Source organism: Engystomops pustulosus, chromosome 5, assembly GCF_040894005.1.
Source record: "Engystomops pustulosus chromosome 5, aEngPut4.maternal, whole genome shotgun sequence".
Lineage (NCBI taxonomy): Eukaryota > Metazoa > Chordata > Amphibia > Anura > Leptodactylidae > Engystomops > Engystomops pustulosus.
In genome coordinates, this window is record NC_092415.1 from 140,344,038 (window position 1) to 140,367,828 (window position 23,791).

Sequence of the window (23,791 nt, forward strand, 5' to 3'; positions counted from 1 at the left end):
CACTGGCCAAGACAAATGCTGCTGTTTCATAAGTCTGTCTGACTGACACTATGACAAGCAGCTAGCTCTCCCTTTTTGTATCTGTGTAATGGTGTCTGGACATGTGATCCCGCTCTTATACTGCACATGTCCAGCCAAGGCGACTTCCAAGCCTGCCCACAGAAGATAGCCTGCGCTTGCTAAGGGGCTGGAAACTGCTTGATTGGTGGCTTTAGCAGTCAATCAAGCAGTTATGCATTTTTTTTTACCAGAACATGGAGCTGGGTCTCAAATAGTGAGGTGTGTAGAGGCACTGGATTAGTGGGTGCCAAACCCGTTAAATTTGGTACAGATCCAAACTTAACAGTTTGGTGCACTAATCACTACCTACAATCACTGCTCTCTGACTACAGGAATCCCGGTAGAGCAGAGCATGAGTGAAGTGAAGCCCGGCACTGATCTTCAGCCAATCAGTGTAAGACTTTGCTGACCTAGTCTGTAGCAAAGTTACTGCTGTTTCAAGAATGATCACCAAAGCTGGAGACCTCTGTTGAGACTAGTGGAGGAGACTGAAGAAAAAAATGCAACAATGGGTAACAATGTTGGTCAAGCATAATTCACGTATAGAAACAAATCGATGATCTGAAAGATAAGATTCTTATCTTTAATATGACATCACAAGCATAGCTATAGGTACTATAAAGACGAAGATGTCTGAAGTGAACCTCCCTGCAGTCGCTAAACTTGACTCATCACAAGAAAAATATGACTCCTCTCCACTCATTTTCACTCTTTAAAGAGATTTTTTGGGTAGGTAAAAGAGTGAATTATACACCGGATATTTCATAGCCTTGTTAAAAATTTTCACAGCAGAAATTGATGTTATAGGAGCAGATTTTTAAAACTGACAAATGCTGACATTTGAATATGCCACCGTGAATGAAAAACAGTAAAGCCATTTCCTTCTGGCAGGGAACATATGTGCAGAATTTGCTGAATAGCTGTATATGTGAATAAAAAGAAAAAACATACTATACTATACCACAATAGTCTATACAAATGTGAAGTACAAAAGAAAAGTAATGCATTAGTTGTCCAATAGCCAGAACAGGACAATATGTAGTGTGTATTTTCATGCATTCTAATATGTGGCATCAAATTTGATCATTTCACCATTTTTTTTGCTATATAATTTTGTTAACAGTCCCTGTGCATATTCAATGAATTGAAGCATTAATGAGCGTGTGTTCTTGTGTCACTGTCAGAGGTAAAGAACACAGCAGATGGAAGCACCACAAATTAGCATTTTCACTTGTATAGGTATGGTTAACATCGGTATTCATATTATTCATGCCAGATTCCTAAACAGTTATCAGGGTGGTTGGACATCATATAGGGTTAATTCATCCCTTCCCTATGAACTTGTGCTTTGTAACATATTGACCATTACTAAGTTGTTTAATAAATGTAATATGCTTATAAAATCCTGACATAAGAAGCTAAACAATTATTCATAAATCCACTTACAACCACATTTTAGTACTTTAAAAACATCAACTCGTTCAGAAGATTGTTGTTGGACAAATCACACTGTATCTGGCCCCGAACCTTCAGATTAAATAATTTGTACATAGACTAACCCTGAAATAAACAAGGAAATTATGTGCAGGGTTAAAATGATATTTCTTCTGCTTTGTATTTAGTTTACATTGGAAGTTTAGACACAAGTGCTATGCAGTATGATCAGCTTTTTATTAGGATATTTGACAGATAAAACATTTCCTAGATTTATTCCTTAAATAGAACCTTAGCTTTTTCCTACCCATGACCTACAATGTCATGTGTGCAATCATCTGCATAACATGAAAAGCTTGTCTAAAACTTAGAAACTCAATGGACTAAACAATATAATTTGTATTATTAGAGGAGCATTTTTTTAATTGCAGTTAATATAATAAAGGGATGAGAAAAACTTAAAACAAGATGCTGAGTAGTGGTTGTAATAAGTAAGGACTCAGTCGGGACCTTCCCCAATTAATAAAAGGTTGATAAGTAAATAAATACATAAATGTAAATAAAACATAACATGTATATGGTTAAACATAATATTTCTGGGTTGCATCAAACAATAGGTAAGGATATTACATCTTATATTTAAAACATAGGGCTTTTATAAAATAGTTTCATAGTTTCATAGTTTCATAGTTTCTACGGTTGAAAAAAGACACTTGTCCATCAAGTTCAACCAAGGAAGGGAAGGGATTGGATGAGGAAGGGATTTAGGGGAAACAATTCTATATAACATAACCATCTATGTTATTTAGGTGTCTTTAATGTATCATTACACCATAATTATTCTTAATCACAAGTTACGTGATTTTAAGAAGCTAAAATGCAGTATTGGTATATGTCATTATCCAAGGTCAAAATAATCTGCTTTGTATTAATACTGATTTTCAAATTCATATTGGTCATGTTACTATGCTGTCAATTACAGTGTGCAATTTATTATATCATGTTAACTCCATGGAGCTTGCATTGAGTAATTGCTACTTGATATTAGAAGATTATTTTTATCTAGAATGTCTCTAGTATAAATTGGTCAAAGTCGAAATGAAGAAATTAAACTTGTGATCTCTGTTTTATCCCGTAGCAACTTGCGGACAACATTATATAATATATATGTGTATATATGCATAGTATATATGTATATATATATGAATCACATTTTATACATATCTCATCATTTATGTATTGTAAAACGCTAAATTACAGAGATCACCTAAGAGATGACTTTATACATGTTTACTCAATGTTAATCACCTGTTGGTTAGCCGTCACTACAATGGAGCAGCATAATCCTTCCACAGTAAATTAAAAAGCTTAAGGTCAGAAGGAAATAAGAAAAGTAAACATATCCTTTCGAAAATTGAGTTTAATCAAACTATTTTAAATGTAGTGCATTTAATGATGGTCTGCTAGATCATTTATGGTTACCCATTCCTAATGCTGGGGCTATAAGATTTATAAATCATTTTATCATATCCATGTTTATGACATTGAGATCATGAAAGAATTTACTTTACATGAGATTGAACAAGATTCTTTTCTATTAAATGTTTTTACTTGAGCTGCCATTGAATAAATTAACACCTCAATGCATGACCTTACTGTAAAATCATGACAAGGACAGCAGGGCAAGGTCTCTAATAGCCAGCAAATGCGTTTCCAAACTTTTAGAGCATGTGAGTAACTCAGGCTTTTATGTACATGCACATTTACACTGTTGTACTTTTTTTTATTTACACAACTTTCAATGCATTTTTAATCTTATTACCAAATTATTGGTAATTGTTTGCAATATTATTTTCAGTATGGATTTTATATTTTGTGCGATGTGTCAGCTTTATACTAGAAAACCATCTACTAATATTTAGTATACTTATTCTGCTTAATTCAGAGCCATTTTATAGTTATATTTTATTAAACACAGAATAACGTATCTATCTATTATATATGCATTATATAGACATACACTATGTTCTCAGATATGTCATGCCTCTGTTTTCTAGCAGTAATAAAGTTTGTTGACAAGAAAATGAAAAGTTATTCATGTATGTACAATAAATTAATTGGCCTTTTTTATAGGTAGAAATGCTTTAACAAAAGATTTGTACTTCTTTCTTGAAACATTCACTGAAAAGGAATCCCAAACAGCAGGGAAATGGAGCAATACCTTAAGAAACCTAAAGATCTAAGAACATTTTACAGTTTAGATATAGCAGAGTTGAATGTGCCCTTTAGTACTTGGTTATGCACTATTATAATACACAAATCTGCTATCCCATATTAAACTATGAGAAATAGACGTAAAGTAATGCAAAGAATGCAGCAATGCTACATCTGACAATGTCAGCACTGCTATATCTGTTTAAGAAGATGTAAGATATTCAAGCACTGAATACCCCAATACTAATATTTCACATGTTCTAGATATGAGTGATTAGATATTTCTAAAATGTCAAATATTTTGTTATAAGCTGCATAAATGTATCCGTTAAAGTGTTTCAGTAAAAAAACAAAGAAGCACAGCGTTGACTAAATTTCAGTTACCAATAAGCAGAACATCATTTCCCATAATCGACAGTATTATTAATGCTTATTTTACAATGCTATAACCACATGTTCTGTATTTCTTAATGTATATTATTAAACTATTGTAGTTTTTATTCTGCACATATGTTGTGAGAGTGATGCCAAAGTAAACTCCTGGTGGTATTTTAGATTTCATTTAATCTATGCAAAGTAGTGATGCATTTTAGTGAGATAATCTGTAACACCTATTAATTAAAAATTCTGAATCTTACACTGGATCCCCTGCCATCTGCGTCCACTGATTTACTATTCTGAGTGGTACACATTTTTTCCCTAAATCTTTTTTTCTGTTTGGCACAAATTTGTGTTTTTAACTGTCCTTTTAAAAATGTCTCAATTTTCAATGATTTTGAACTTTACTTGTACACGCTTAACTTTCCAAATCAGGTCCTAATGAGCCTCAATTGTGTATTGTTATGCAGTCACTAATCTGCTCGGTGACAATGAGGCCTGCCTGCAAGGCATTTCTTTTCAAGGCCCTTCTGGCAGAAAACGGCTTACCATGTGATCGCCTAGAATTGTCTGTGTGTAATTAATATAGACATAGGAATGGTGTAGTGTACATTTCTTTATTTTATCACGTAATCGTAACAGATTGCTTAACAAATAAACATAAAATACGGCTTTAGTGCAGGGCGAAATCACAGTATTCAACTAATAAAAGGATCAGGAGAGACAGGGTTTTCTTTTAAATATGTCAGAAAATTTGGCTTTTTTACAAAGAGAGAGAAAAAAAGGGAACAAATAAACAAGCTAGAGCACAGAAGTTTAAAACACACTTTTGGGACCGTGGTGATACCTTAATCGAGCCGTGTCAATTACTGTGTGAACAAGCATCTGCTTTATCTTAATTAGATTGGGGGAGGGAGGTGAATGACCACTGTTTATATTCATTTTCCTCATTAATTATGAAAAACTGCATTTAATTCATCTTGCATGGCGAGAGACTGGCTGCGCAGATGGAAGTCATAAGGGAAGTGGCTGTCTGTAGGCAACCTGAACATAGAGCTCTGCCCGAGGGGACCTCTGCCTGGCACTGCACAGTAATGCATGCCATAATTGTAATTTTTCCCATAGTCCAAGGCCTCTTCTTGCTTCAGGGAAAATATCCCATTATAGTTCATGGAGGGAGGGCTTAAGGGACCTTCAAACTGAGGGCTGGTGCACTCAGGAGAAGTGCTTTCATAAAAAGATTCATAAGCATTACAGTAATTGTACGGCTTTCCTGTCTTGGAATTGTCAAGGCTCCCATGACCTGGTGGGGTGCTAAGCTCAGGGCTGTGATATGGAGGGTAAATAGAATTATATGGGGATCTTGAATGATGGACTGCCTCGCCACTCTGACCCATGAGAAAACTCCTGGCATTGAGTTGCAGGCACCCAGCCACCAAGTTTGTGGTGGGCTGGGACAAACCTTTGCATAGGTTTTGCACAAAGGTGAGTAGATCTGGCCTCTTGCCAATCCGCAGGATCTCAGACAGAGCCCAGATATAGTTTTTGGCCAATCTCAAAGTTTCTATTTTAGACAGTTTTTGTGTCTTAGAATAGCAGGGAACAACTTTCCTTAAATTGTCCAGGGCATCATTTAGACCATGCATTCTCCCCCTCTCTCTTGCATTAGCTTCTACTCGTCTTATTTTAATCCTTTCTATTCTGATCTTGGTCATCTTTTTTTTCCTTGGCCCCCTCCTCCTTGGCAATCCATTTTCATCCTCTTCATCCTTGTCCTCCTCCTCTTCTTCTTGCTCTGTTTCCTCTTCAGGTGTTCTTTTGATGTTTTTCCCATGGGACACGATCTGTTTAGCACAGCTTTCTACTTTCTTTGCAGTCTTTTGCTCCTCGTTTTCCCGTACATACTTTCTACAAAGCTGCGACTCCGTCATCACAACAGATTCGTCAAATGGAAGCGTTAACATCGCTGTTTAGGAACAAATCACCTGAAATGACAGAGCAATATTCCTAGATATTACCAAAATAACAAAGTAGCAAATCATGTACACAATACTTTTTACATGAGTCTTTTTTCCGGACTTTAACTTGAAATGTAAGTCATTGCTTATAGCAAACCAATAAGCATTATGGAAATAGCATGAAAAGTTTAGAAATTTTAGAGTAATTCATACCTGGATTTTTCTTTAATTTATGAACATATTTCATAGAAATATCTTTGCGTTGTTCAAATTAATTGGAATTTATTATTTTTAATTTAAAAACATTTTCCAAGATAATCTTTTTCTCAAAACAAAACTTGCAATTTTAACAGAAAACAAAGCAACTTATTTCTCAGTAATTGATTGTATTACTTGATTCTGCATTCTTATAATCTGAGGTATCACTAGAGGAAAACAGAAAGAAAAAAGGACGAGTGCCTAACATTTATGATCTACTAATTGCTTCTTACCTATGTACAATCTCACACTACTGGTCTAAATATCATATTGAAATAATGCTTATGGGTAAGTGAGGTAGAGAGAAAATCTGCAAAAGTCAGAGCATAAGACAACAAGCAGGCTGTGAGAAGCACATGAATACCCCTTGTGATTAAAGGAAGAAGCAATTAGTAACACAATCCCTTCATTATGCAATTATGAAAGCATTCTGTAATATTAAAGCAGATTAACCTACATAACTACCTGGAGATAGCAGAAAAAAGAATAAAATATGAAACAAAATAAACAATAAAACAATAACAATAAAAATGCATATACTGCAAATATATGTATTATATATGATACAATTATTCACATAGTAAATCATAAAAAGATTAGTTACCTTCCGACTTATTCGATCAAGATCCAAATCTCATTTTTTTTCGCCTCAGAGTCAGTCCGAATGTCGCATTGTCTCCAGGAGTCTAGATATGTGTGTATCTCATTGATCTCTAAAAAAGTGACATTGATGCCAACTGCCAGAGCTGGTACCCATGCCATCTGCTAGTGACGTCACAGGGCAGAGAACCACATGATGCGTTCCCTTGGGACCTTCATTCTGCACTGATCATCTGGCATCCCTGTAAGTGGGTACCAGCATTCATGTATCAACACAGAAGGTTAGACTGATAAAAAAAATTCTGCACTAGCATTTTACATACAGGCTATGCAGTTCCATCAGAGCGCCTCCTTTATTTCCAAGGAATCTTAAGGGACACATTAAATAGAAGGCAGTGGTGCCAATGCTAAGTTCTCATCTCCAAATGACACAGCATGGAACGAGGTGAATTCACGCCTCTGATGCTATGTTCACTTGCTTACGTGAAATTAACCCGTTATTGATTGACTGGCTGACATGTTACATAATAATTGCTGTGTGCTAATTTGGAAATGTGTTTGTTAAGTAGGAAATTAAAATGAAGGTAGCAGAAAATTTAGAAAATATTATTTTTTTCAACCATAGTAAAACATTATTTGAATGAAACTGTTAAAATATGATTTTTTTTAAAGAGATTCATTTTATAAATGATACAGAGACATTCCCTGCTATGAACTGAACACATATGCCTTCAATACCTGTACAAATATTATAGGAAGCAATGCTGTATGTTGGTATATGTTGCTTATTTAACCAATTATCTCTGATACACACCATTCTGTATGTACACAATTGTGTATTGTTTATTTTGCTATTATGATTAATAAGTCTATAAGTTCTGTGTTACACTCTGTGCCTATTTGCTAAATGATATGAATTCTGCATCTTCATGATGTAGTTTACATCTGCCAGTTCATTATCTTATATAAAACCTAAAGAAATTAAAGATATGATTGAAACAATTATATTGAACACAAGCCTCATTGTCCTTATGTTCCATTTAGTGAACTGCATCATTTCCTAATGATTTCTATTATTATTGTTATTGATCGTTCTCTATAAAAGTTGCCTTGGTACTGTATAATGCTTCTCATTGTTGATATTAAGTACTATATAAACACCTCAACCTGTTTACTTTGTGTTTCAAAATTTATTTAATTCACTTATTCTGAAAAAATTAACTCATTCTCCGCTCAATGTGGCTCTACTTTATTGCTCTGGAATAGGCAGCTGATTTTCCTACAGAGAAATGCAGAGAAGTAGCAGTCAGTTATTAAGTATAACACATTGATGCTTGACCAGAGACAGGACTTTTTGGTTTCATGCCGATTAGCTACATTTTGTCCAGGTAACCACATATCTGCTTATATCTGACATAATGATCAATGCTTTGTCATATTTAATTATCTCTGAAAATGTGTTGCATAGTGTCAAATATACAAATCACATCAATCCATCATTTGACATGCTAACTTGTAACCTTTTATATTATATTCTATAGTACAGATTGGAAGCTAAAGGTTGATACAAATACCAATAAAATCCTATCTATAGCCAAGATAGACCATTTTAGTAAAAAACATCATGTCAAATACTAAATTTATTTCTATAGCCCCTAGGGGGCTCTCAGCTACATGCAGATTTTTGTTGACCTCAATGTAATCTGAAATAATGGCTGTAGAGTTAGTTCCCTTTAGTAAACATAGACTGGTGCTGTACTTCAGTGCTGTTTGTTAATGTTGAGGGGGCAGACGATGTGTGTTGGTTGAACTTACTTATCAATGTTTATGGTGTTTCACCAACTCTTCCTTTGATTTCAAGGAATAAGCGGGGATTCCTTTGCATGTTGGACATAAGCTACTTGCAGAAGGACTTCATGTACAGGTGAGTAGGATTACCAGTTGTCAATAAACACACTATATTTCTGGTCCACTGATACTGCCTTAGAAAGTTTTGTATGTTAGGATGCAACTGTGAGTGGGGATATTAGAACTAGTGGAAGGTGGGGCACCTTTAATAGTATGAGTATTGTATTATTGTACAAGCATTGCTGTGATTGGTATTGATATTCAATGGTTGGAGGAGTTCTGTGGTCAAGGCACTAGGTTAGTGAGGAGAGTTCCTGACAAAAGGGTTTAGCGGCCAGGGCTCCATCTGCCAAGGAATAAACAACAAAGAGATGAAGGCGCTGAAAGGGCAGAGTGCTGCACTTCAAAAAAATAAATAAATGGTTGTCCTAAGGGTGGGGCTGCTTTTGATGTAGGGTAAGTGATTGGAAGCAGAGGTTCAAATTTTAAAGGACATCTACTACCAGTTTTAATGAAAGAAGATGTGTCCTACATAGAAGTTCCTGAGGGTCGATGTTCCTCAGGATTTTTTTTATTATAAGTCTATAAGCCGCAATTGTGGTGATATAGAATTATAAAAATTATTCTATGTTAGCTCAACACGGGGAGTGAATAAATTAAAATAAGAGGAGCTTTGAGGCGCTCCAGTGACATAGACAGAGTCTCTCAGGCTAAAAAGAATAATCTGTATAGCTCTATATCTGTAATAAAAGAAGTGCTGAGGAACCATCTAACTGATGGTAGATGTCCTACAAGAGAGACACTCTGAAACAGGTGAAGAGGTCACCTGCTTAGTAAAAACCATTGGAAACTGCCAGTGAGGGAGACAAAAGAGTGTAGAAATGAACTGTGCACTGAGCCATGACTGAACCATAAAAAGTGAAGGAATTAAACAAAATGGATTGGCCACTTTTTCATAAATCTCTTCTATTAGACATGTTTCTGCATGTATATGTACCTTTCCCTGCTCACAGCATGCTGCCCTCTGCAAACACACACAGCTGCCCTCTCTATCTCTGCTCCAGGTCATCCATGTGACTTCTCTCTCTCTCTCCTCACAGTCTATCCACACTGAGAGAGAAAGGGAGAGGGGAGGAGGGAGCAGGATGAGGCATACTGTGCTACTGCAGGGCTCCACCCATTCAGCACAACTTAGAGATGTATAGAAAGTAGAATAGAGGGTCTGAACATGATACAAAATTTAGTAGAAATACTGCTTAATCACTTAATAAACATTCAGGAATTATCTACAAGGCAATAAATGCACATGAGCAACATATGCAAAAGAGTGGCCAATCCCTATAAAAAGGTCCAGTGCTAGAAGAGAGTTTTTCAGAACCAATTCCTACAAGTCTCAGAGCACGGATGACTAATTGATTATCACTCTGGGACACATCAGCCTTGTGGTTGCCTTAAAAGGGCCAAATGTCATTTTAGTACTGTATAAATGTAGTAACTTTGATATAGTATTACCATTACAGTCATTTTAGGGCAATCATAAAGCTGAATAGTTCCACATAGTATTCATTATGTGCCCCCACAGTAGCCAATATAGTAATAATGACCCCACAGCAGCCAATAGCTACAGTGCCCTACAGTAGCCTTCATTCTGGCCTCACTTAGCACCTACTTTCTGCCGAACCATATCATTCCTTACACTGATCTGCTGACACCTCAGGTCAGGTTTGCATCCCAGGCGCTTCAACTACTGGGCAGAAACAACAAACCAAGCCTAAGGTGCTGGGCCATGTCTTAGAATATTGGCTGGAGGGAGAGAATTTCAGTAAAGAGTTATAAGCATGACCCAAGCTGTCTTCTACATTTTTGTCCTAGTGCCTCACCCATCCACTACTACCTATTAGGGCACATTCACATGGCCGTCTGCGGGGACGTACGTGCGGCCGCATGTACGTCCCCATAGATGGCAATAGCGGCGCAGCCCAGATACGGTGCCACACATGTGTGGCACCGATATGGGCCGCACACCGCAAAAAGATAGAGCATGCTCTATCTTTTGGCGTGTGTGCGGCCGTTCACCGCTATTCTCTATGGAGGGAGGAGGGGCCGCCTCCTCCTCCTCTCCAGCACACGGCGGTATGCCTGCACGGCGGGCATATCGCCATGTCAATGTACCCTTACCTATTTTTAAAATATGCAAATTGAGAATAGTGGTTTATGGGGCATTTGGGAGGAATAATGCCTATTTACGATTAATAGTTAGCCTAACTCTTTATAGAAATTTGGTTTATTATCTGTGATGTGGCCCGAATGCCCAAGTAATGAAACTGAATTTGGTTACATCTGACAAAATTTTAGCAAACAACAAAGTGTAAGATTGATTCAGCTTCTCCAAAAACCTCAAAGAGATGCACATATTCTATCTTATTGTATAAATACTTTTCCTGTAATAACTATATTCATGGTATCACAAAATATACTCTAATAATCCAATTAATTAATCTTTAGTATCCCTTCAATATGATTCAATGGTCAAAGAAAAGACTGTACAAGACACAGTCCAGTTGTTCGGTTAATCAGCAAAGCCTAAAGTTTGAGCGTGGACTTATACTACTATGGACTACGGCATGCTAGCCGAAAAATGGTGATGTACATATGCCATATGTCGTTAATATAAGTAAAAGAATTACTGCTGTTATACATGGTATAAGTGATATTTTCAAAGGTCTGCATTTACCCCAAGCGTGAGAGGCTTGGAACACTAGACCAGGGTTCACACTCTGTTGAAAATACCGGAACATTTTTGCTATATATTACGATTAAGGAATGTCATTGGTCCATACATTGTATACTGCATATTTCATCCATGCACACATTTTTAATATATTTTGTGCAGTTCTTATGTATAGTCCGTATTGCAGTATTGCTACTCATTTTGTTTTTCTCTACCCAGAAACACCCTGTGTCTGCTCTTTGCTCCCTCCCTTCTAGCATTTTTGTTCAAATTAATCTTTGTTGTTGTCTTCAGCTGTTTTTCCTCACTTGCCATCTGCTTTTCTCTTCTTTCCAACTACATTATTTTTACTTCCCTGCTTATTCATTGCTCCTATTATTTTACACCATTTTTCTCAAAGTATCCAGGCACAAAATACATTTCCTTTATGTCTGATATATGTGTTAACTTCTGTATATGAATAACATTTTGTAGTAGAAAAAGGATCATATTAAACACATCACATATGGAAAGCCATCACTGACACTGGCTTTAAATGCAGATATACAGTACAGACCAAAAGTTTGGACACATCTTCTCATTCAAAGAGTTTTCTGTATTTTTGTGACTATAAAAAATTGTAGATTGACACTGAAGGCATCAAAACTATGAATTAAAGGGGTTGTCCACATTCAACAAATAATTGATATTGTTTGTTTAAGGAAAAGTTATACAATTTTCCAATACATTTTCTGTATCAATTCCTCACCGTTTCCAAGATCTCTTCTTGCTGTTTTTCTATAGAAAGCTTCCGTGTTTACTTACAGTTGATAGAAATCTGTCCATGGTGTGTGATGGACAGGCAGGTGAATGCGCTCTTATTATCATGGCCATACAAAGACCATGGACAGATGTTTATGCACTTGGAGTAAACACAGAAGCTTTCTATAGAATAACAGCAAGCAGAAATCTTGAAACTTGTGAGGAATTGATACAGAAAGAATATAAGAAAATTGTATAATTTTTCCATGCACAAACCATATAAAATTTTTGCTCAAAATGAACAACCCCTATGTCTTATATTCTAGGTTCTTCAAAGTAGCCACCTTTTGCTTTGATTACGGCTTTGCACTTGCTCTTAGCATTTTATTGATGATCTTCAAGAGGTAGTCACCAGAAAAGGTTTTTACATCACAGGTGTGACCTGTCAGGTTTGCCTTATGAATGGGGTTGGGACCATCAGTCGTGTTGTGCAGAAGTCAGGTGGATACACAGCTTATAGTCCTTCTGAATAAACTGTTAGAATTCGTATTATGGCTAGAAAAAAAGCAGCTAAGTACAGAAAAACGAGTGGCCATCATTACTTTAAGAAATGAAGGTCAGTCTGAAAAATTGGGAAAACTTCGAAAGTGTTCCCTACTGCAGTTGCAAAAACCAGCCACACGAAAGGAAGACCAAGAGTTACCTCTGCTGTGGAAGATAAGTTCATCCAAGTCACCAACCTCAGGAATCGAAGGTTAACAGCAGCTCAGATTAGAGACCAGGTCACTGCCGGACAGAGTTCTAGCAGCAGACACATCTCTACAACAACTGTTAAGAGGAGACTGTGTGCAGCAGCCTTCATGGTAAAATAGCTGCTAGGAAACCACTGCTAAGGACAGGCAACAAGCAGAAGAGACTTGTTTAGGCTAAAGAACAAAAGGAATGGACATTAGACCAGTGGAAATCTGTGCTTTGGTCTGATGAGTCCAAATTTGAGATTCCAACCACCGTGTCTTTGTGCGATGCAAAAAAGGTGAATGAATGAACTCTATATGCTTAGTTCCCACCAAGAAACAGGAGGAGGAGGTGTGATGGTGTGGGGTTGCTTTGCTGGGGACACTGTTGGGGATTTATTCAAAATTGAAGGTATACTGATCTAGCATGGTTACCACAGCATCTTGCAAAAGTATGCTATTCTCTCTGGTTTATGTTTAGTTGGACCATCACACCTCCGCTCTGTGAAAGGGCTATTTGACCAAGAAGGAGAGTGATGGGGTGCCACACCAGATGTCCCTGACCTCCACAGTCAAGATGGTTCAGGTGAGCTGGAGTGAAGGTAAAAGGGCCAACAAGTGTTAAGTATCTCTGGGAACTCCTTCAAGACTGCTGGAAGACCATTTCAGGTGAGTACCTCTTGAAGCTTACCAATGCCAAGAGTGTGCAAAGCAGTAATCAAAGCAAAAGTTGGCTTTGAACAACCTAGAATATGCAGTATGGCAATATATGGTACGATCAATCAAGCAACCTAGGATTAAAGTACCCTAGGGGGGTCTAAAAATATTAAAAATAAAAAAGTTTAAAAAATGATATAAAAAACCCCCTAAAAATTCAAATCACCCCTCTTTCCCTAGAAGTCATATAAATATAAATAAACAGTAAAAATTATAAACACATCCAAAAATGCCCAATCTATAAAAATATAATATATAATTAAATATAATTGAAACATATAAAAAATGAAAATGTCATCGAAAAGTTGCAATAAATGACACCACCCACAGTTATTAGTGCCAGAATAATAGTACAGGAGGTTTTTATTTTTGTAAATGTATGAAAACACTCTAAAACCTATACAAATTTGGTATCCCTGTGATCGCACTGACCCAAAGAATAAAGTAGACATGTAAATCGGGTTGCACAGTAAAAGCTGTAAAATCCAGGGCCACAAGAATGCGTTTTTTCACCAATTTTACTGCATTTGGAAATTTTTTCCCGCTTCCCAGTAAATACCATCACTATGAGGTGCAATTTTTTACGCAGAAAACAAGCCATCACACAGCTCTGTACATGGAAAAATACAAAAGATTATAGATTTTTTAAGGTGGGTGGTGAAAAATAGAAACGCAAAAACAAGAAGGGCCAGGTCGTTAAGGAGTTTATTACTATTAATTTTTATGAATGTAAGTATAAATTAGATGAAATTAGATCCAGTATAATGCTCAAATGTCATGTGACATCAGTGGAATCTGTTATTCTGGACATCTATGGTACTGTACTGCTCATTGAGTATATTGAAAGAGGTCATTACACTTAAAATTGATATATAAAGCTCACATAGTTATTTATAATGCAGTTTATGTTGATGTTTATTGTAGCTTTGTAAAATACCCTGTGCAGACTTTTTATACTGTACACTTGCTCCTTATGGATCATAACTTCAACCCCTTGTCTGCATCTTTTGTATATGTACAGTAAGTGATAACATCTATGGTGCAGCACACACACAACGGTTCTCTGTCTGACCCCTCATTCTTGTAGATCAATAGAGAATGTAGCAAACATTTAACAACAACAATAATAAAGTTACAAAAGTAAAAATAGCAACTAACTAAAGATCAACTAAAGTAATTGGTCCTCACAAATGTGCACCAATACTTGGATATATCAAGAGGCCTGGCCACTCAATATATCTAGCAGGTGGTTACACTGCCAGACAGTTATACTACACCAGGCCCTGCCAAACCACTTTAAAAAAAAAAATACATATATATAATAATAATAATAAACGGTAGATTTCCTGTTCTGTTAAGTGTGCAATATGCAATGAGAAATAGAACATTTCTGCATCTCATGAGCTGGTAACAGCAATGCCTGTATAATTTTTAATTTGTAAAGTTAGAAAACAAATGCTAACTCACATTTAATGATTTCCCTCACATTTTAATATTTCTCTGTACTGGTAATGCTTACTTTCAGTTATTATATCCATTGAGGACAGGACGACTAAACTTTTAAACCCACCCAACATGAAATTCCCCACAGCATTGTCCTACCTGATATTTTCTGTTTGAAAAGAATAACAGATGTTTTCCCTGGAAGCAGCCATGTAAGAAAGCCTCTCTGTGCCCCGGGATAAGAGAATACAAAAATATTCTTAATGAGCTCTTGAGCCTTATTTAATTTTTCATTGAAGCAGACCCATAGGCTGAAATTTCTCAAGCACCCTTGCAGAACGATTAGGCAAGCTATAATGATATAGGTGTTATAGAGAAATACTAGTAAACTTGAGAAAAACATCTGTGACGGCATCTATAAGCCTAGAGATTTCCAGAAATAGCTTACCAAGACCTGATTCAAGAATTGAGAATTGCAATATATTGGGATATATTTGAGGAATCACTGAACTTCAATGCATAGGACTTTGGGCTAAACCTCAAGGTGTATGCTTAGAGGTTCCCTGGAATTTAACCTTTAATCCCAACACAGGAATCTGGTAATGTAACAGGAACAGCTAATGCCTAGCTCACAACTAAAAAGTAACCACAGGTGAGGAATTACTAAACCAAATGCATAAATAGTCAGGCATCTAGAGGCTCGGGATGACAATAAATAGAAGGTAATGACAGGCAGTGGACAAGTAGGAATAAATAGCCTGGAACCAAAAGCTAGGGCAGAAATTTGTGGTGCCTTCATTGGGCTTTAAAGAGAACCTTATACCAGGTTTTATCCCACAGAACAAGCAGCCTCCTTAGGTAGGGTATAAAATGTCCTTCTCTAGAATTCCCTATTATATGTGACATCTCATATGTTTAACTATAAAAAAATCTCCTTAAAAGCCAGGCAAATATGACTCTTCTTCTCCATTTACACATGTGAAGAGTCATGTTTAGTGGTTGCAGGGGTAGTGTCACTGCAGACACTTGTCTCTTTGGTTCTGTAGTACCTTTGTAAGTCATATTACAGATAGGAATCTCATCTTTCTATTTTATAAGATATAGAACTGGACTTACAGGCAGTTAAAAGTAGGCGGGAAATGGATCTCACATTTCCAACTATGCATTCAGCTGCCTGTCTCTTTGGTTCTGTTACTCACAAAGCCTGATGTGATCTGAAAGATGAGATCCTTATCTTTAATATCTTTAACACAAAATATTGTTTCTATGTACTGTAAAACTGAAGATGGGAGCTTCTGACCCCACCTCTGCAACCACTACATTTTCCTAAACTCATGCAAAAATAGCGTGAGAAGAGTCATATTTGTCTGACTTTGGCGGATATTGTTTATAGGTAAACAGGTAAAAAACTGACGACAGATTGTCTTTAACCCCTTCAGGACATAGCCAGTTTGTACGTTAAGGTTTAGCTTCAGTTCAACAAAATTCTTGATTGTCCATAGGTAAGGTTTAATCGAGTTTTGATCTGAATTTCTGATGGTTAAACAATTCATCCTGTCGAGGAACTAGTTCTCTACAATTACATTATTATTTAATTATACCTGCAAACACTTACAATAAAGGTACACAATAGTACACTAAAGTCAATTGTTTATTTCTTTTTTAAGGACTTAGGACAAGGGTTTAAGAGTAAAAACATTACAAAGGATGAGATCCAGGGATAATGGAAAAGCAGTGGCATAACTAGAAGCTGGTCGGCCCCAGTGCAAAGTCTGTATCAGGCCCCCGACTATAATGTAGGGTTTATAGTAATAGTCTTCTCATATGGGAAAGTGACACCATAAGGGCCCCCTAAACCTCTTGGGCCATGGTGCGATCGCAACCTCTGCACCCCCTCAAGTAAAGGGAATGTTTTAAGTTTATTCTTGTTTTCTTTTATCTCTTTATATGCACTCAATAGACATTGGGAGGGCATTGCAATATCTACAGTATATGAAACTTATACAAGTTATGTAACAAAATGTGTCACCTTGAACTTGTGCATGTTCGCATCACTTGTTTTTGCCATGAATGACAGAAGTGACAAAACTGTTTTACTGTCTATGGTTACAGTTACCATGCCATCAGTTTACTATGTCTCTTGATCTTGGTTGTTTTCATCCCCATTTATTCTCTTATTATCATAGGGGTCTAGTTACAGTTTTGGCAACGTTTAATAGTCTGTTCAGTACACTGGAAAAGTGGAAAAAATTCCAAACGAGATTAAATTGACAGTAAAAAGTTGCATCACGTTTTTTGTTAGCTTTTTTGTTGGCTGATCTCCTTTTTCTTTGGATCTAAAGGATCACAGAGATAAAAAAAAAATCATTGTGTTTTGTTTCATCTTAATACTTTAAAAAAATGTTAATCTTCCAAAAAAGATGAAAGATTGCAATTACCACAATCTATCATCATAATGGTAATCTATCAAAATAATCTATCACTTTTTAATATTATCAATACTATCAATTTTTAATACTTCAATGTGTTGAGAATAGGATAAGATAGACAATAGACAATGCAGAATGACAAGCCTTTTATGTGGTTTCTGTATGACAGGACTATGCAGGCAAAGCTGTGTGATCTTTATTTGGAGCTGGCTTGTGATAAACTTTCTAATGTCTCTTTAAATCAATAAAATTGCAGATTTCTTTTAATAAAATGCCGATCACCCACTAACTTTAGGTGTCATCTGATGTGGGGCTTGAGTCTGTAGCAGAGGGCACATTTACTTACCCGTCTGGAGGAGTTCACTGAAAGTGTATTGTCTGATGATAACGTACTGCGACAATGCAAGATCGTGCGCCCGATATCGTGCACGTGTTGCTTCTCTGCTCTGGTCCGCCGGAGTTCACTTCTTCCTGGTGTATATAAGTGCTTGATCTTGCAACACAATTTCAAAGTTAAATTCCCACGCTTAGCCCCCCCTCCCCACCACCACCACCACCATTCCTTTAGCATGATAGCCAGTGAAGCTGCACAAATATCAGATCACGGGCGACACAATCCCCTGTTAAATACCTGGAACAGCCGTGAAAAACCTGAAAATGTCGTAAAGTCTGACAAAAGTGTGTCCACAGACCCTTAGTAAATAAGCCCAAATGTCTTTTGGTGACTCTGAATTTTCCCCTGCTCTCATGATCACACAGCAGGAGACCTAGGGAGAAGACAGAGATAGCAGGAGACCATAGGGAGAAGGCAGAGAAAGCAGAAGGAGCATGTAACAAAAATGAAGTTGTGGCCCTTAAATATGAAATTTCACTAAAAATGGCCTCCTTCCTTCTAAAACCAACTTTTAAAATTATGCTAATGAGCCTGAGGGGCTACCCTATCCCCTCTCTAATCTGACTTTACAGGCTGTTACATTGTCTTAATCTCCCTCTTGCCCCCCCCCCTCTGTAACAATATTTAGTTTTTGTATGAATTAAATAACTCTTAATAAACATTATAGAGGCAGTCCCCGGGTTACATACAAGATAGGGTCCGGAGGTTTGTTCTTGAAGTTCTAGACAATTTTTTTTTCCATCCCAGTGACAATTGGAGTTTCAAAATTTTTGCTGTATTTGGGCCAAGGATTATGAATAAAGCTTCATCACAGACACCTTACAGCTGATCATTGCAGCCTGGGACTATAGTAAAGCATCCAGTGAGGTCACCAGAGGTCAGAGGGGTCCGTCTGTAACTATGGGTTGTCTGTAAGTCAGGTGTCCTTAAGTAGGGTATTAATCTAATTTTTGTTTTTTTTTCTTTTGTATGTAAATTTTTTATGATTCTTGGCACAAAGGAGGGGTATGCCGTACTTCAAAAAGTTGGAGTTGCAGAAAATAACTGATGCCAAAATTTGGTCAAAAAGAAGTGTCTGATCTAACTTAACAAAAATTGTGTTTCCCAGTGTAACCCATTGGGTTCCACAGTGTAACCGCGCAATGAAGAAGCTGTGCAGGAACAGAGCAAGGGCATTACCTTCTTTCTCAAGCATCCTGTACCCTGACATATTTGCATTATGCTGTGGATTTATTATTTGTGTCACAGGGTTAATTTTTTTGGAACAAATTGTGTGCCTAAAATGACTCTCCACATTCATGAAGGTATGATAGAACTTGCTATTTGTGGGTAGAAGTGTACAACACCAGTAGCACCAGAAAAAGGTGTCAATAATCTAGAAGTGCAGGAAAAGTTTGAAATAGAGAAACTTGTGTTTCTTTTTAATAGACTCTACAGTATATCCATAAACCTATTCACCAACACGAAGGCTGACTGCACTCTATAGCATCTTATGCATAGCATTTCTGTGTGGTAAATGTGCAGCTTAATACAGTTTATTGTATGATATTTATAAAAACCCTATACACACATTGCTTAAAAATACACCATTAGGAAAGGCTTCCAGTTGGGATTTATGATCCGCAACATGTCATTCATTTGCTAAGGATCCCGTTGTAGAATTCAGCCATTGCAATGCAAAGGATGAGCTCCCTCCCCAGCCATAGCTAAATTGCAGCATAAAAACTAATCAGAAAGTAGCCAATTTCAGCCGGTTTATGATGCTTGCGCAATGTCTGCGGAATCACAATTGTAGTAAATTCAGCAATCATTCTGCTACAGAATACGCCGGCTTGGATAGTCTGAGTATTGTGGCTTACCTACTGTAGTTAATTAATATTCAGTACATATATTTTGTTGGTGGCCACTTATAGTAAGTCAATGCTTCAAAGTGTTTCAGGATTAGTTCCAACATTCACAGTATATGGCACACAGTTTTCAGCAGAAATTTGGTGTCAAATACTTCCATGTCACAATCTGTGTCACTGAAGATTTTGAGAAACCTGCCCTATATTCCAAGTGGCATCTGCTAGCAATGCACTTGGAATATACAAATGGGGAATATTTTACCCTACAACCTCCCATTGACTATTATAGGAAAGGGATTTTGGCACAAAGTTTCCTGACACAAAATTTGTGCTAAAATCTGCCATGTGAATGGAGCCTCAGGCTATTCCTTATATAAGGTCTTCTTTTTTTCTATTAATTCCACAGATACTAATTTATTTAATTGTACCTTACATTGTAAAGTAAGTACAGTGACATACTTAGATCTTTGCTAATTGTTTTCAAGTCTTTCCAGCGCCCCAGTGTTTTAACACTGCCTTTGAAAATTTCAACATAAATGCCTCCTAGGCCTTTCTTCAGAGATAGATCCATTTCCAAGCAGTTTTCTTCTAGTCCCTGACACAGATGTTGCAAACAGGCAGTCTGTGTAAAATGTATGGCTTATTTGTGAATGGATGATGAATAATATATGAAGAATAATGTATACATATTTGATTTAATACATAAATATTCTTTCATCAGTGTGTACACCTACCAATGTAACCTACTATGATAATACTATACTTCTTGTACATACTGGTGATATACTGGTGATAAAAGAGTACTAAATTATCCATGTAGATTCTAAAATCCAAAGCATTACAGTAGATAGAACCCCAAATTACAGGTGTCCAAAGGTACAAACCTGCCCTGAGCAAGTTATGTTTTAGGAATATAATAGCAATAGACCATACCATCACTATGATTGAGGCTAGTAGGTTGTCTTTTGTAAGGAAAGATTATCTGATGTTAAAGAATAGAAACCTGCTCCATTCTCTTACTGTATTTATGTCAACAATTTGATAAGATAACCTTATAACACTTTATACTGCCCAAGTACTGTTGCTCAGCTCCCATTAAAGGGGTTGGCAACTCTTTTACATAAATTGATCATGTGCCTTTTCCTCCTTAAAGGGGCACTCCCATCTGGGCATTTACATTTAATTAAATTCATTTGCCATATACACTCACCGGCCACTTTATTAGGTACACCTGTCCAACTGCTCGTTAACACTTAATTTCTAATCAGCCAATCACATGGCAGCAACTCAGTGCATTTAGGCATGTAGACATGGTCAAGACAATCTCCTGCAGTTCAAACCGAGCATCAGTATGGGGAAGAAAGGTGATTTGAGTGCCTTGAACGTGGCATGGTTGTTGGTGCCAGAAGGGCTGGTCTGAGTATTTCAGAAACTGCTGATCTACTGGGATTTTCACACACAACCATCTCTAAGGTTTACAGAGAATGCTCCGAAAAAGAAAAAACATCCAGTGAACGGCAGTTCTGTGGGCGGAAATGCCTTGTTGATGCTAGAGGTCAGAGGAGAATGGGCAGACTGGTTCGAGCTGATACAAAGGCAACAGTGACTCAAATCGCCACCCGTTAAAACCAAGGTAGGCAGAAGAGCATCTCTGAATGCACAGTACGTCGAACTTTGAGGCAGATGGGCTACAGCAGCAGAAGACCACACCGGGTGCCACTCCTTTCAGCTAAGAACAGGAAACTGAGGCTACAATTTGCACAAGCTCATCGAAATTGGACAGTAGAAGATTGGAAAAACTTTGCCTGGTCTGATGAGTCTCGATTTCTGCTGCGACATTCGGATGGTAGGGTCAGAATTTGGTGTCAACAACATGAAAGCATTGATCCATCCTGCCTTGTATCAACGGTTCAGGCTGGTGCTGGTGGTGGAGGTCATGGTGTGGGGAATATTTTCTTGGCACTCTTTGGGCCCCTTGGTACCAATTGAGCATCGTTGCAACGCCACAGCCTACCTGAGTATTGTTGCTGACCATGTCCATCCCTTTATGACCACAATGTACCCAACATCTGATGGCTACTTTCAGCAGGATAATGCGCCATGTCATAAAGCTGGAATCATCTCAGACTGGTTTCTTGAACATGACAATGAGTTCACTGTACTCAAATGGCCTCCACAGTCACCGGATCTCAATCCAATAGAGCATCTTTGGGATGTGGTGGAACGGGAGATTCGCATCATGGATGTGCAGCCGACAAATCTGCGACAACTGTGTGATGCCATCATGTCAATATGGACCAAAATCTCTGAGGAATGCTTCCAGCACCTTGTTGAATCTATGCCACGAAGAATTGAGGCAGTTCTGAAGGCAAAAGGGGGTCCAACCCGTTACTAGCATGGTGTACCTAATAAAGTGGCCAGTGAGTGTATAAACATTTCTTCAATTGGATGTTAATTAAAAAAATGTTCTTGTGTGAAGATAATTTCTCATAAATGTAGTCATGTTGTCCCTTAGAAACGAGATAGCTTCCTCAGATACGGCCACCTAACACTCTGGCAGCAGTGGCCAGACATGCGCTATAGAGTCCTGCCGGACCACCTGGATTCAGCAATCATTACTACAGGACGGCTGTGGGACCTGCAGTAACTCCCGGACATTTCATATACAAAAACAATTTGTTTTTTTTTGTGCAATCTGCCCAGCAGAGGTGGCCGTATCCGAGGAAGCCATCTCGTTTCTAAGGGACAACATGACTACATTTATGAGAAATTATCTTCACACAGGAACATTTTTTTTAATAACATCTAATTGAAGAAATGTTTACATATGACAGATTAATGAAACTGAATGTGAATACCGAGACGAGAATATCCCTTTAATAATAATCCTTGAATGCTCATCAAGTGATTCAACATCCCTGCTACTTACTTTTGTGCTGTCTGCAAACGCACATATCTTTGTTTACATGTCTGAGCACTGATGTATAGGAGGGGCCTGCAGCAGGACATTATAACCCACCCTGCTATCCCCCTCCCCTCTTCTGACATGTGCCAGTGAGATGGACTAACAATAATAGAAAAAACAGGGTTATTGATAGGCATGCTACTCAGGGGATAGGTTGAAAACAAAAATCTTTATTTTCATGGTGAGGGCAATCTGTATCAACATGGGGGTCAGCGTTTTCTTCTGCCCAAATGTGATAGCAGGTGAAAATCAACAAAAAGAAATATACATATAATAGATGTATGTAAATGTAATATTTTAAAAATATATTATATATAATACAATTTATAAAAATATATGAGGCCTAGAATGTATCTAATGACACTAATGATAACAATAATAACATGTTATCAGTCAAATAAATCAATGTATAGTAATAATAAATATGAAATTGTAAATTTTGGATTTATTAATTGATTGAAATGAACTGAGGTACAATGATAAACAAATGCGTTGAAAAATGTGTTATATAATCGATTTTAAAAATGAATTATGAAGTACCATTCCTGATGGAAAATGATGCATAGTTGTATATCCAAACATTGGGTCGTTTTATGTTCTGGTTCCGCTATTAGTAAGTTTATTGAATCATATCCAACTTTGACAGTATGAAGGTCAAGGAGTTTTAAAGATCAACTAGTAAGGAGTCTTTACCAAACAGTACCAAAAATTTCTATGGTTCAAAAGGTCCATGTCCGGGATTTTTTCCATGTGGACGATGTGTGGCATGTCCCAATATGGAACAATCCATTGATGTTTATAATTTTGAACAAATCAAAACATACCAAATCAGAAATACACATCTCTTGTGATACATGGGCAATGATATATTTTGCCACATGCTCTACGCCTAAATTCATAAAAAGATTGCTGGAAATACCTCTGTACTGACCATTAAAGTATTTGCTCAAGCTCAAAGGTAACTGTGAGTCGGAGTATCATAATCAGACTACATTTAAGGTATAAATTTTATTATTTAAAAAAAAAAAATCTGCCATCAA

General features: G+C 37.1%; 1 protein-coding gene and 1 long non-coding RNA gene across 2 annotated transcripts in view; one reads left to right on the plus strand and one right to left on the minus strand.

Annotated features, from left to right (window-relative positions):
- Positions 1-715: 715 nt before the first annotated feature.
- LOC140134201 (uncharacterized) overlaps positions 716-23,791 on the plus strand; it is a 53,272-nt gene continuing 30,196 nt past the window's right edge. The window contains exons 1-3 of the long non-coding RNA XR_011856117.1: positions 716-789; positions 8,764-8,826; positions 11,256-11,391. This is a non-coding gene — a long non-coding RNA (uncharacterized lncRNA). The remainder of the gene's footprint in view (positions 790-8,763; positions 8,827-11,255; positions 11,392-23,791) is intronic.
- On the minus strand, positions 4,685-7,301 carry NEUROD6 (neuronal differentiation 6). Its single transcript, XM_072153227.1, has 2 exons — positions 6,907-7,301; positions 4,685-6,071 (listed from the first exon to the last, which is right to left on the minus strand). The coding sequence occupies exon 2, from the start codon at positions 6,048-6,050 to the stop codon at positions 5,037-5,039; it is 1,014 nt and encodes a 337-aa protein (XP_072009328.1). The 5' UTR covers positions 6,051-6,071; positions 6,907-7,301; the 3' UTR covers positions 4,685-5,036.